Source organism: Chionomys nivalis, chromosome 19 (genome assembly GCF_950005125.1).
Source record: "Chionomys nivalis chromosome 19, mChiNiv1.1, whole genome shotgun sequence".
NCBI classification, from domain to species: Eukaryota; Metazoa; Chordata; class Mammalia; order Rodentia; family Cricetidae; genus Chionomys; species Chionomys nivalis.
Genome location: NC_080104.1, coordinates 11,958,029 through 11,973,163, shown reverse-complemented (window position 1 = coordinate 11,973,163; position 15,135 = coordinate 11,958,029). Strand labels below are relative to the sequence as shown.

The 15,135-nt window shown below is 48.9% G+C and overlaps 1 protein-coding gene across 1 annotated transcript; it reads left to right on the top strand.

Moving 5' to 3' along the window:
- Window positions 1-7,535: 7,535 nt before the first annotated feature.
- Gtpbp2 (GTP binding protein 2) lies at window positions 7,536-15,135 on the top strand. The gene is made up of 12 exons (XM_057751774.1): window positions 7,536-7,740; window positions 9,771-9,797; window positions 10,265-10,449; window positions 10,787-10,895; window positions 11,037-11,234; window positions 11,491-11,665; window positions 11,816-12,035; window positions 12,295-12,430; window positions 12,563-12,621; window positions 13,118-13,289; window positions 13,587-13,751; window positions 13,951-15,135. Exons 1-12 carry the CDS (start codon window positions 7,555-7,557, stop codon window positions 14,125-14,127), a joined length of 1,809 nt encoding a protein of 602 aa, XP_057607757.1. The 5' UTR covers window positions 7,536-7,554; the 3' UTR covers window positions 14,128-15,135.

Genomic DNA, 15,135 nt, shown 5'->3' with positions numbered 1-15,135 from the left:
ACCGCTACGGTTCAGTGCTTGGATAAAAGAGGTTGCAACTAGGGAAATTTGTTTTGTTTGATACAAAGTCTCACTATGTAGCTACGCTGGCCTGGATCTCACAGAGATCTACTAGCCTCTGCCTCCCAAGTGCTGGGGTTAGGGTGTGTGCCCCCCCACATCCATCCCACCTAATATTTATTTGACTTTGAGTGACACAGCTGGGCAGTCCTGGCACGCACCTTTAATCCTAGCTGGCAGATCTCTGAGTTCGAGGCCAGCCTGGTCTACAGAGTGAGTTCCAGGACAGCCAGGGCAACACAGAGAAATCCTGTCTTGAAAAAAAAACCAAACCAAATAAGAACCCAACAAAAATGGGCATACAAATTAAACATTTGATGATAATAAATCGAAGAAGTTTATTTTAAACTTGTCTGGGAACATGGTTCAGTTCGTATTGTGCATGAGCCCTATAGGTTTGATTCCCAGAACCTCAAAAAGTGCAACCTGTGAGGGCCAGCAGTGAAAGCTAAGTCTGGGCAGGACATCCAAAGGAAGTTCTTTACTTCCAACCATTACCATCTGGGACTCTGGCCATCGATAATTTTTTTTTTTTCCGAGACAGGGTTTCTCTGTGGTTTTGGAGCCTGTTCTGGAACTAGCTCTTGTAGACCAGGCTGGTCTCGAACTCACAGAGATCCGCCTGCCTCTGCCTCCCGAGTGCTGGGATTAAAGGCATGCGCCACCACTGCCCAGCCCATTGATAAATTTAAATGGAGTCTGGAGTCTCAGTAGTTTACCCTGAGACAATGCCTGGCAGGCAAGGTTACCCGACCCCCACCCAAGAGCAGACCATTTAAAGAAAATGCCTGGCATTCTAAGAGCTGTAGATAGAAACACCTGCCAGCATTTCACCAGGACACCCCTAGACAAATGTCAGCCAATCAGGGGTCCTGAACCTCAGAGACCTCTCACCCCCACTCTTACTACTATAAAAACCCTATTCTAATTGAGCTCGGGGCTCTCCGGATATTTCAATACGTTAGACATGCTGAGAGACCCCAGTTTGCAAACTTGATTAAAATAAAGGCTCTTTGCTTTTACATATGGAACTTGGTCTCCTTTGTTGGCTTTTGTGGGGACCCATGGATTTGGGCATAACACAACCCATCCCAATTTAAGTGGCTAAGAAACATTTAAATAGATTTCTAAAACAGTTCTTTGATGTACATATAATTTTACTATTTATTAGAGACAAAAGCAAATTTTCATACTAATGAAATGGATGTACTTGTTCCTCTAATACAAAGATAGACTGATGTAGTCAGATTTTATTAGGACTGCCAGCTCAGAAATGACATGGAGATTTCTTATTAATTATGAAAGGTCAGCCTTAGCCACTAGCTTTTTTTTGGGGGGGGGGTTTCGAGACAGAGGGTTTCTCTGGTTTTGGAGCCTGTCCTGGAACTAGCCTCTCGTAGACCAGGCTGGTCTCGAACTCACAGAGATCCGCCTGCCTCTGCCTCCCAAGTGCTGGGATTAAAGGCGTGCGCCACTACCGCCCGGCCCCACTAGCTCTTATAACTTATATTAACCCCTTTTTCTAATCTGCATTCTGTTCTGTGGCTCGTTACCTGATTGAGGCCAGCCTTGTCTACAGAATTAGTTCCAGGACAGCCAGGGTAACATAGAAAAACCCTGTCTCTGTCTAAGAAGGAAAATAGAAAGGTGTCTTGTTGTGGAATATTATTTTAAGATGGGTTAAATTTGTTTATGCTGTGGAACATTTGTTTAATGATGCAAAGATATGTCACATTCTTTTATGTTGTATTTGTTTAACTCTGTGAAGCTGTGTTACTTTGCCTGTCTATAACACCTGATTGGTCTAATAAAGAGCTGAATGGCCAATAGCGAGGCTGGAGAAAGGACAGACGGGGCTGGCAGCAGAGAGGATAAATAGGAGGAGGAAAGTGTGAGAGGACTCAAGGGTCCAGTCACCCAGCTACACAACAAGCCAAGCCATGGAGTAAGAAGTCTAGAGAAAGGTAAAAGCCCAGAAGCAAAAGATAGACAGGATAATTTAAGTTTTTAAAAAAAAAGCTAGTTGGGGGCTGGAGAGATGGCTCAGAGGTTAAGGGCATTGCCTGCTCTTCCAAAGGTCCTGAGTTCAATTCCCAGCAACCACATGGTGGCTTACAACCATCTGTAATGAGGTCTGGTGCCCTCTTCTAGCCTTCAGGCGTACACGCAGACAAAATATTGTATACATAATAAATAAATAAATATTTTGAAAAAAAATAGTTAAAAATAAGCCAAACTTAGGCCAAGCATTTATAAAATATAAGCCTCCATGTGATTGATTTGGTAGCTGGATGGTGGACCCCCAACAAGTAAAGAGTCAAAAGAGTAAGAGTGAAAAATAATCAACAGCATGTCTCGTGAATATAATTTAATGTAGCGGTGGGTTTGAAGACGAGAAGAAATAGAAAGTCACCCTCAGGAAGACAAGAGCAGCCATACAGCGGCCAGCACCTGAGATCTCAGCACTTAGGAGACTTTGACATAAGCCTAGAATAGATACATAGTGACTCTGTCTTACATGGGTTCCAGGAACAAAATTTCTGTCATCAGATTTAAACAGAAAGTGCTTTTACCCACTGAATCTTCTCACTGCCCCCTGAGACCCTTTCTTTAAAACAAACAAAAAAATCAAGATGGTTGGTGGCACGCGCCTTTAATCCCAGCACTCAGAGGCAGGTGGATCTCTGTGAGTTCAAGGCCAGCATGGTCTACAGAGCAAGTTCCAGGACTGGTTCCATAGCTACTAAGAAACCCTGTCTCAAAAAATAATAATAATAATAATAAAGTGAAAAAGAAAAAGACAAGTGGATTTCTGACTTCAGCAGCCATCAGGCCAGCTGTATAGTGGTTGACAAAATAGGAGATGAAGGCATATTAGGAAGTGGGAAAGATAAGCTCAGCTTTTCCCAGGAGAGTTAAATATCTCTTGGATACAGTAGTAGTATATTTAGAACATACTCTATTTACAATAGAGGCAAGTATGAGGGAGTTCTCAGTATGAACTCCGATTATATGACCCAGAGAGGATGTACAAAACAGAATAAGCCAGATCCTGAAGCCATTAGGGAAAGAAAAGAGCCCACGGGAGCCACCGAGGAATGCTGAGAAAAGTGTGAAGAAAGAGGCAAGGGCCAGTGATAGAGGAAGGTCATTGGTTAATTAATAAAAAAAACTGCTTGGCCTCATAGGTTAGAACATAGGTGGGTGGAGTAAACAGAACAGAATGCTGGGAGGAAGAGGAAGTGAGCTCAGATGCAGGGCAGCTCCTCTCAGAGCCAGGCGCAATGCAGCCAGCCGCCAGGTCAGACATGCTGAATCTTTCCCGGTAAGCGCATCTAGTGGTGCTACGCAGATTATTAGAAATGGGCTGAATTAATATGTGAGAATTAGCCTAGAAGAGGCTAGATATAATGAGCCAGGCAGTGTTTAGAATACAGTTTGTGTGTTGTTATTTCGGGGCATAAACTAGCCAGGCGTCCGGGAGCTGGGTGGCAGGAACGCAGCCCGCAGCTCCCTTCAACAGGCCAGGGCACAGAGATCAAGACTAGAGTGTGTTTTGGGAAGCAGGGACCAGAGGTCAAAACATACTGTAATAGCACAATGATCAATATATTGTGGGGGGCTGGAGAGATGATTCAGTGGTTAAGAGTACATTCTGTTCTTGCAAAGGTCCCAGGTTCAGTTCCCATCAACCCCTCAAAGTGGGTCACAATCAGCCTTAGGGGACATGACACCCTCTGCTACCTCTAAGGGCAAGGGCCTCATTTGTACAAACCCACTCACATACGTACACAATTAAAAACACTGTGAAGTTGACCAGAGTGGTGTGCATCATTAACTCTAGTACTTGGGAGGCAGAGGTAGCTGGAACTCTGGGTTTGAGGACAGCCTGGTCTACAGAGTGAAGTCCAGGACAACCAGGACTACACAGAGAAACCCAATCTCTAAAAAGATACAGGGAGAAAGTGGCGTGGTGTTGAGCTGGAGGTGTAGCACAGTGATAGAATGCTGGGTTAGCATGCATGACAGTCTTGGTGCAAGCACTGTGTGGGAAATTGATAATAGAATAAAAGAAATTAAACATTGGAACCCAGAACAGATAGGTGTATATGTAGATCTTAGTATACAACAGTGGCAGCTTCTTCAAGTAACTACCACAAGATAAACCCAGGTCTGGTGCTGAAGGCCTGCAGTCCCAGCTTGGTGGATGGCTGAGATAGGTGAGTCACAAGTTCAAGGCTAATCTGGATAATTTAGTAAGATACTTTCTCAAAAAGTAAAAAACAAGGTTGGGAAAGATAGGTGTGCAGTAGAATGCTTGAGAAACAGGATGGGGGAGATCCATTAAAAATAAAATTAGTATATACTATACACTAAAAATGGTATGGTTCAAGTGGATTAAAGTAAGTGTAAAATACACCTGAAAGGCAGCAGGGTGCTGGTGGTGGTTGTTCACTACTTTAATCCCAGCTCTCAGGAGGCAGAGGCAGGCGGATCTCTGTGAGTTCAAGACTAGCCTGGTCTACAGAGTGAGTTCCAGGACAGCCAGGGCTACACAGAGAAACCCTGTCTCAGAACATGTAGGAAAATCTCTGTAGGAAGCTAGCAGAGAAGCACAGTGGAAGTCTGCACATCAAGCACTGAGGCTCTGGGTTCAAATGTTAGTACAAATAAATAATAAAAAAAAATCAAAAGGCCAGCAAGATGGCTTAGTGGATAAAGGCACTTACTGCCAAGTCTGGTGACCTGAATTTAATTCCAGAGCATGAATTTAATTCAGGGCATGATAGATTCCTGCAAGTTGCCCTTTGAGCTCCACATGTACACCATAGTGTACATACGTGCACATAGAATAAATGTAAAATTTTAACAGATGTAATTTTTAATTATGTGTATATCTATAATTCGGACTATGCACATAAGTGTGATCTTGTGAAGAGGCTACCAAGTCCTCTGGAGTTGGAGTTAAAGGCAGTGCTAACTCAACCAATATTGATGCTGGGAACTGAACTCTGGGCCCTATAAGAACAGCAAGAACGCTTAACTACTGAGCCATCTCTTTAGCCCCAAGTGTAAAAATTTTTTAAATCTCCTCAAAGATATATTACATAATAATATATGAAGTTTATATAAGGATGATAGGAAAGCAAGAAAGCAGAGGGAAAGGGTTGCAATAAGCCAGAGCATATAAAGGTGCCATTCACAAAATGCATGTGCACACAGAGGTACTACGTATAAAAGCAAATGACTCATTACCAGTCAGGAAAAATATTTGCAGGTGATGTGTATGTAACAACAGTATGTATATATGCACACACATCCAATAGCCAAACACCTCATGGGCACCTCATAAGCAACCAGTCCAGGAAACTGGTCACTTACATCACCTCCACTCCCCAGGACCCTGAGCTCTCCTGGCAGGTGCCCTGCTGGCCTGCTCCTCTGTCAGCCTTCACTTCTGTCTGTGTCGGTAGGCCATTTTGTTCAAGAATGGGTTATCCCCCATCATCTCATATGGGGATTGGAATGGGTGGGGTGAAATTGTGTGTGAAAAGTGGGCTGCTGGAAGATCCATGGGTATTCAAACAACAACAAACGTTATCTGTTGAGTGCAGCTGTTCAGGCCCCGGACTGCTAGTGGTGATAGTGTGATAGTGTATGGGTATGGGTGGGGCCTCTCTCTCTCTCTCTCTCTCTCTCTCTCTCTCTCTCTCTCTCTCTCTCTATCTATCTTTCTCTCTTTGTTTTTTTTTTTTTTTTGAGACACAGGGTTTCTCTGTAGCTTTGGAGCCTGTCCTGGAACTAGTTCTGTAGACCAGGCTGGTATTGAACTCACAGAGATCCGCCTGCCTCTGCCTCCCAAGTGCTGGGATTAAAGGCGTGAGCCACTGCTGCCTGGCGTTATCGCTGCCTTTCAGTTCCCATCCTTTGCCATTTCTGAGTTCTCTCGTCTCAGTCTCTAAAGCAATTTTCCTGGTAGTCCTGGGCTGGGCTAAGGTTGTCCTCAACCATAGAGAATAACATACAGAAGGGACACCTGCTTTTCCTCCCTGGAGACTCGCGACATTGACTACACCTGCAAGGCCTTTTTAAGATCTTGGTTGTTCTGGTATAGTTGGTGTGGAAGTTATCTAATGTGGACAGCAGCTGCATGTGCAATAGATCCACCTCTTTCCACGTGGGCCTATGAAGACATGGCCTCGACCAGGCCTGAGCTCCTGCAGAGTGTACCAGAGGTAAGACTCTATTGTTGTTCCTAGTTTACTGGGGAAAACTTCAAAATTTTGGAGGCAAAAGCTGTTTAGTTCCTTGACTATTTATAAACACCTGGTTGTTTGTGCAGAAGGGAGTGGACACACTGTGAGTCATAAGATAACTACGGAGCTGGGATTTGAACCCTAGCGTCCTGACTCTTGGCCATGCAATTCTGTTTCTCTACTCTGCCCTTTTGGTGCCTTGTACACTGGTTTATGTCGCTTCCAGAGTTCTAAAGGACAGGAGAGACTGTTTGGCTAGGAAGGCAGGTCAACAATTCCCTGGGACCTCTGACAAGTTTCTATTCCTGGCCACTTCCCCCGCCCCCTGGCGGTTGACGTGTCTGGAATCCCAGCTCCGCCCCAAGTGGGGGCCAGGCCCCTCCTCCGGACTAATTTTAAATCAAACTCGGTTTTCCCGGATTGGTTCAACATCAAAACAAAGGGGAGGAGAGATACTTGCTGAAGGCATTCTCAAACGCCTCAAGCAGCTGGCTGGTTTATGGACTCTGGACACGTGTCTGGCGGCCGCGGTGCCTGGGGCTGTTAAAACTAGCCCACGGACTGTGCCAGGCAAGTAATAAAGCAGTGACTACGGTGCAAGGGTGGCATAATCATCGTCACAATAACAGCTCTAATTATGCTATAACTACCATCTGCCTCCGCCCTGGCTTTTGCCCTGACTCACTCGACAGCACGCCAGCTGTCGGGAAGAAACTGAGGCAGAGGTGGAGCCAGCAGGTTGTCAACTGCCCTGAATTTTAACTTGTCTGGGATCCGCGCTGAGTGGTCAAACCCAGTTTGATTCTGATATGAGCCCTTTGCCTCCGGTGATTTTCCTCAATATCAGGCCGCAGGGCTTTCTTACTGCCCTTAGAAAAAGAGCCGCACGCAGCGCAGGGAATGGGATACGGACTACAACTCCCTTAGGGTTTTGCGCGCAAGGCGCGCTTGCTACCCACGCCCCCAAAACCACCTGCGGTCCTTGCGTAGTGATGCTTCCTGGGAATTGTAGTTCAAGCTCATAGTCTTTAGCACTAAATCTTAGGCCTGCGAACTCGGTATCCCTTGGTGCCCTGCAGCTTTTTCTGACGCGACCGGGAGGCCAGGGTAGGCAGGGGCGTGGCCTGCTCTGGGCCACACCCCGCTCTCCTCCGGCTGGCCCGACGCGGCGGTGGCAGTAGGGGCGGTGGCAGTGGCGGGGGGGAGGGGTCGGGCGGGGGGCTGGTGGCAGCGGCGGATGGACTCGCGGGTATCGGAGCTGTTCGGCGGCTGCTGCCGGCCCGGAGGAGGCCCGGCCATGGGCGGAAACCTCAAAGCTCGGGGGGCCGGCGGTAGCAGCAGTTGCGGGGGCCCAAAGGGGAAGAAGAAGAACGGAAGGAACAGAGGAGGTAAAGCCAACAACCCTCCGTACCTGCCCCCAGAGGTGAGCACCTGAAAAATTGGCGGGGCACAGGGAACTACTCTTTCCGGTCCCCGAGACTCCAGGGAGGCGGGACAGAGATAATTAATCCCCCTTTCCGGTGTCAAGACCCCCGGGAGGAAGGACTGGGGAAGAGAACCCCTCCTCCTATCTCAGGACGCCTTAGAAAAGAGGGGCGTCAAGACTAGACGATTCTCTTCGGTGTCAGGACCTCGGGAAGGGACTGCCCCTTTCACTAACAACCTTTGGAGAAGTGAGGACGGGTATCCCATCCCCCTGAGAGGAGCAGAGTAGTAGGAAAGGAAGACTAACTGGGATAAGAAGGCTAGCAGAGTAACCACCGCTTTTCTAAACTTGGTCCACAGGGAGAAGGGGAGTAGTCGGGACTAGAGCAATGTTTTCCTTCGCTACGCCCTCGGTACTCATACACACAAAACAGAGAACAGTTAGACATAGCCTTTCCCTTGTCCTGTTGGGGCGCGGAGACAGAGAAGAGCCCCCATATGCTCCATGAGTCCTTAAAGCAAAGAAGACCACCTTCCTTCTTCGTCCTTAGATAGGAGAACCCAGCACTCAGGAAGCAGAGGCAGGAGAATTTCTCCTAGTTCCATGCCAGTCTGGTCTACAGAGGGAGTTCCAGGGCAGCCAGGGATACACAGAGAAACCTTGTTTCTGAAAACAAAACAAACAAAAGGTAGAAGGACCCAAGGTGGGAAGGGCTTGAAATAGTGGTTATCAGACTTTAAGTGTGCCCCAGAGTTATCCAGATTGCTGTTCTGTTCACAGAATTTCTGATCCACTAGGTGAGGGATGGGCCTGAGAATTTGGCATTTCTTTTGGTTTTGTTTCCCCTTTGGTTTTTCCAGACAGGGTTTCTCTGTGAAACAGTTCTAGCTGTCCTGGAACTAGCTTTTGTAGACCAGGTTGGCCTCGAACTCACAAAGATCTTCCTACCTTTGCCTCCCTAGTGCTGGGATTAAATGCATGCACCACCACCACCCAGCAAATTTGGCATTTCTTACACTATAATGTTTTGGTCTCAGAACCACACTTTGAGAACCATTGGCCTAGATTATCGTTATACCATCTTTAAAGTCTACTATCCTAATTGTTCACCATCAGCAGAATAAATAGTAAAAAAGTGTCTTTGTTGATGGGGAAAGAGTTCCCACACATTCCATGGCATTGAGATTGTGGATAAAGACTCTTCTAAGGACTTTAAAGATGGAATGATGACAGAAAGGGAAATAGAAAAATAAAATGGCCAGAGAGGAAGAATGCAGAAATAGAGAAGGGCAATATGAGAAGATGCCACAACCTTTTGTACAGCGGGTGGGGTGGGGTGAGGCAGGTGTATGTAGCTCACAACCCAAAAGGTGGCAGCACTGAGAGAGCCTATGATATGGGACTGTTCAGAGTTTCACCTCAACTGAGGCAGGAACAGGGGAAAAAGCCATAGTAAGTTCAGTTTATGACATCTGTCCCTTTAATAAATTTCTTTTCTTTCTTTCTTTCTTTTTTTTTAATGTAAGCTCCAACTTTGGAGTTTTACTCCTCTCCTACCTGGGCCTCCTAGCTCAGTGAGTTTGCAGTGACCAGTGCTGAGCTCACACTTTGGCTCTGGCCCAGAGTCCCTTGTAATCTCTTACACTTGATGGCATCAGCTGAGAGGGAGGGTCAAGAAGGAAGTGGTGTCTACTAGATGAGTGTCAAAGAAAGGCAGCAACAGCCTGAACACAGAAAGAAAACAAAACCAAAACCAGAATACCCAGACTGGCCAGCAGTGTCAGCTGTGGAGGTTGGGGAGGAAGAGGTGATCTTGCATCTAGAAAGAACACGCTGAGGATCTGTGATTCCATCCTTGGATAAGTGGATGGTACGCTGGATCCTTACAGCCTTTTTCCTCAGAGGCTACCTGGGAGCATGGGCAGGTGCCACCATGGCTTGCCTTATATGCCTGAGGTCATTGGGGATTGAGGAAGTAGGGATTGGGTCTGAACAGGGTGTGCTAACTGTTTCCTGTTTCTTTTTAGGCTGAAGATGGAAACATCGAATATAAAGTGAGTCTTAGGTTGGGGAGGAGATGGGATACAGTAGTTGCCTAGTCAGTATAAGGTGATTTCTCTGCTATCCTTCCCACTCCATGCTGCATGGTCATCATGCTGGGCTCTCTGAACCCCACTATGTCAGGGGGAGAATCACTGCTAGTGTGGTCAGGGGTAAGGGTTTGTTTTTTTTTTAAGATTTTTAATTTGTGTGTGTGTGTGTGTAGGTATGTACTTCTGAGTACCAGTATCTCAGAGGTCAGAATGGGTGTCAGATTCCCCTTGAGCTGTCATTTCAGGCATTTGTCAGCCCCTGACCTGAGTTCTCTTAACCACTGAACCATTTCTCCATCCCCAGGGGCAAGGGTTTTAAGTGGAAAAGAAAGGTGCTGGTTACTGTAGCAGGACAGGTAGGGACCACATTTAGAGTCTGGGAGGAGCACCCTGCTTTCTTCTTCTCATGATACCACATCTGTCCCAAGCTGAAGCTGGTGAATCCATCCCAGTACCGCTTTGAACACTTGGTGACGCAAATGAAGTGGCGGCTCCAGGAGGGACGCGGTGAGGCTGTCTACCAGATTGGGGTAGAGGACAATGGGCTGCTGGTGGGGCTGGCTGAGGAGGAGATGCGGGCTTCCCTCAAGACCCTGCACCGGATGGCAGAGAAGTATGCTTCCTTCTCCCCTCTCCCCAACTTTAGGGAGGACCCATACATACCCAGCCAGCCAGGTCCAGAGGGACTGGGGTGAGGTGGGTTCCTCCTGTAGCAGTCTCCTGACAGGGGCAGAGTGAGTCCGGTTGGTGCGCTCATCTCACTGTGCCTAGGCTCCCCACTCCTTTTGATTTAAGATGCTTGTTTCAAAAGAAGTGTGTGTGTGTGTGTGTGTGTGGTAGATTGCAAGGGGGTAGGAAGTTCAGTGAGATGTCAGGACCTCTGTGGTCAGAGCCAGACCGGAATAGGGAGAATAATGTGAAATATGGCAGCTGTGGCTTTTCTGTGACAGGGTTGGGGCAGACATCACTGTTCTCCGGGAGCGAGAAGTGGATTATGATAGTGATGTGCCCCGGAAGATCACTGAGGTGCTGGTGCGAAAGGTTCCTGACAATCAGCAGGTGAGCGCCCATGCTCTCCTCCCGCAAAGGCTGTGTTGCTAGGCTTTCCACTGGCCTAGGCTCCTGAGGGTGTGCTCCAGAGAGTATGAGAACCTTAACCTTCAGTGTGAGGTGAACTCACCTCTGCCATATTCCTCACAGTTCCTAGATCTCCGCGTGGCAGTCCTAGGGAATGTGGACTCGGGGAAGTCGACCTTGCTTGGAGTCTTGACCCAAGGAGAGCTGGACAACGGGCGGGGCCGAGCCCGGCTCAACCTTTTCCGCCACCTGCATGAGATTCAGTCTGGCCGAACCTCCAGCATCAGCTTTGAGATCCTGGGCTTTAACAGCAAGGGAGAGGTGCATGGGATCAGCGGGACCCAGTGGGGCCAGACTCTGAGGATGGGCTGGTAGAGGTGAAGGCAGAGGCTGGGGGCAGGGTGCGGAGACCTCTTGGAGAAGTCTGAGGGTACTGTGAACAGTTCTCTCCCTCTTAAAAACCAAGTGAGAATCTACGGAGTGAATAGAAAATGGGTTAGGGACTAGACTAGGTCCTGGTGACTTCTGAAGGGTTGGGGAGGTCACAGGGACACTGAGAGCCCTGGCCCTGGGCTAGGTGGTGAATTACAGCGACTCACGGACTGCAGAAGAGATCTGTGAAAGCAGCTCCAAGATGATCACCTTCATCGACCTGGCGGGCCACCATAAATACCTGCACACCACTATCTTCGGCCTCACCTCCTACTGCCCTGACTGTGCCCTGCTCCTCGTCAGTGCCAACACTGGAATCGGTACGAGATACTGAGCAGAGGGGCAGGGCAAAGGGAGGAGCTGACTCTCTTCTGCCCTGAGCCCCCTCAGAGCTGGGAGCAACACCAACTCTTCCTTTTCCTTCCTCCCAAATCCTCTCTCCTGCCACCTGCCTCTTTTCTATGAGGTAGCCGGCACCACACGGGAACATCTGGGGCTGGCCTTGGCCCTGAAAGTGCCCTTCTTCATCGTGGTCAGTAAAGTGGACCTGTGTGCTAAGACCACAGTGGAGAGGACAGTACGCCAGCTGGAGCGGGTCCTCAAGCAGCCTGGCTGCCACAAGGTCCCTATGCTGGTCACCTCTGAGGATGATGCTGTCACTGCTGCCCAGCAATTTGCCCAGTCACCCAAGTGAGCCTGCCTCTCACCCTCAAGCCTTGATGAACAGGGAAGGCTGCCACAGGGTCCAGGAGCATGGTGTCCCAACTCTAGGGCCAGATCCATTGTAGTTCATTTCTTTGCCTTTTTCAGCTTGGGATTGTGGGAGGGAGCTATGCTTGGGACCTTGAAGACATTAACTGTCCACATTCCCTGACTTGCTCACAGTCAGAAGGGGCCTCTGGCTACTGTTTCCTGTTAAGACTATCCTTACACATTTGTCTCTCCACAGTGTCACGCCTATATTCACACTGTCCAGTGTGTCTGGAGAGAGTCTGGACCTTCTTAAAGTCTTCCTGAATATCCTGCCTCCACTCACCAACAGCAAAGAGCAGGAAGAGCTTATGCAGCAGTTGACAGAATTCCAGGTAGTTGATCCAACAGACAGAAGGGAGGGGCAGGGCAGGGCCAGCCCGGTTCTGACAGCCTGAGTGTATTTACGAAGCTTGGGTCTACAAACCCTGGTGGCAGGACATCGACAGAGTTTTCTTTGGCCCTAGGTGGATGAAATCTACACAGTCCCAGAGGTGGGAACTGTGGTTGGAGGGACGCTGTCCAGGTGACTGCCTTGTGTTACTCGCCCTCGCCTGTGTGCCCTGTACTTGAAGACCTCTTGCCTGAAGCAGGCCCTGGGTTGGGCTGAGCTCATGCACAGAACGTGGGATCCTAGTACTCTTGGATTATGAGGGAGCAATGGCATTGCTGCTTTAGGGACTCTCCAGGCCCCGAGTCTATGGTCATGGGCTCTAGGAAGAAGCAGTGCATCACCTAGCATCTCAGAGCAGGGAAGTGAGGAAGCACAGCATTAAAGCCCGAGGATGTGACTTGTTTAGTGAGCTGGTGTTAGCCAAGCCACAGGTGTGGCTCTGCCAGCCGTTACTGCTGGCATTCAGAATCTAAACGCTAGACTGGACAAGGAAGTCATCTCCCTACTTCCAAGTTGGAATTTAGGGTTCTTTTGCCCTAATTCGAGGGCGAGTGTATTCTGAGTGCCCCTAGCAGAGAAGCCAGAGGGACCTATACTGACATTGTGTTACCTGCCGTCTGGGCTGCAGTGGGATCTGCCGTGAGGGTGACCAGCTGGTGGTAGGCCCAACAGATGATGGCTGCTTCCTGGAGCTGAGAGTATGCAGCATCCAGCGCAATCGCTCTGCCTGTCGTGTGCTGCGGGCTGGTCAGGCTGCTACACTAGCCCTGGGAGACTTCGACCGTGCGCTGCTTCGCAAGGTGAGGTGAAGAGGTGGGTTGGAGAGGGGATGCAAGTGTCTGGAAGACTGGCTATTGACACCTAAGGAAACATGGTGGTCTCTAACTTGGGAGTGTAGGCCTGGCTATATGGACTATTGAAAGGGCTTAGGATACTCAAAACACAGGTACCATGGCTTTCTGAGGCCTTTCCTGGAGGCATATAGAAGAAAAGGGGATTCAGAATTCTAAAGTGTGCAGAATGTCTGGAAATGGAGTCTAACGCCAGGTCTGCCCTTCTTGGATCTGGCTTGTGCCTCCCTGGCTGTGCCTCCCCAGGGCATGGTGATGGTGAGTCCCGAGATGAATCCCACCATCTGCTCAGTGTTTGAGGCAGAGATAGTCCTGCTGTTCCATGCCACCACCTTCCGGCGGGGATTCCAGGTGACAGTACACGTGGGCAACGTACGTCAGACAGCAGTGGTGGAAAAGATCCATGCGAAGGTGAGAGCCACCCAGCCATGTCCCCTTTGTGCAGGGATGCAGGAGGGAGCCCTGGCTTAGAGTTGCCTGATCCCATAAAGGGAACAAAGCCCATACAGGAAGGGTAGCGGCCCACCTGGGGACTTTAGGGTGGAGCCAAGGCTGATAGAGGATGGGATGAGAGGCATTGGCTAGGGTTGTGACCACTTCTCTCCTAAAGGACAAGTTGCGGACAGGGGAGAAAGCAGTAGTGCGTTTCCGCTTCCTGAAACACCCAGAATACCTGAAGGTGGGCGCCAAACTGCTGTTCCGGGAGGGTGTTACCAAGGGCATCGGTCATGTCACGGATGTGCAAGCCATCACAGCAGGAGAAGCCCAGGCCAGCATGGGCTTCTGAGTCCTCAAGACAACTCTACTGCTGTCGCTACAATAATAAGGTGACTTCCGGCCATGCTGCCCACCGTTGGCGGCTCTGTGTGTTCATAGGCTAGGCAGATTAGTGTCTGCTGCCACTTGCTTCCTGCCACCCTTCTGGAGAGGTGTCAAGCTTGGCGTGGTCAGGGAGGGGCAGTCCTGAGGGAGAAGACAATTCAGGGCAGTTCTCAGCAGCTGTGTGCCCCCTGGTTGGCTCATTAACCCTGCATGATCTTGTCGACTGGACGCCACTCTCAGGACTGGGCATGACTCACCAGTGTGACCTCTGCACTTCAGGAATTGCCATAACTGGGTTGGCCCCTGAAAGTACTTCTCATACCTCCTCTCAGGGCCGCATAAGTTCCTTCTCCACCTGACTGGATGAAAGGCAGTACTCCTCACTGTCTGGTGACCCAGGGACGGAAGAAATGGCACAGAGACCATGAAAGACTGTGTTCCTACCCTGTGTTGAGTCCTGAAGCACATTTCTGGCTTTATTTCATTGTCCTTTACTCGAGGGCCCTTTGCCCAGACCCTCCTGTTATAGGCCCCACTCGGTGCTATTTGTGGTGCTGGCCTAGGCGTGGGGCTGTCAAGCTAAGACTTGGTACACTAAAGGCCAGCTGCATGTCAGTTTCTTCTCCTCTCAAGTCATCTGCTGGTTTTCATACTAGATCAAGAAGTCTGTTTCCTTTCCCAGACTGGTAGCTGCAGGACCTTGACCCACAGTTATGTATCCTGACATCCTCATCCCCATTCCTGCTCCCACATAAATTTTTTCTTGTTTTAGTACTCTGTAGTGCCGGGAACCAGGAGGAAAGGGAAGGATGTCATTCTAGGCATGGACTCCCTCCTTTCCCTTTGTTAGCATCCTGGGTTCCCATGAACTCAGGGATTTGTTGCCTGAAGATTCTCTGCACATGTGTATATATATATGTACATATATTTAAATACACATATATATTGTACAGAATAAAAATGTTTTATTGGA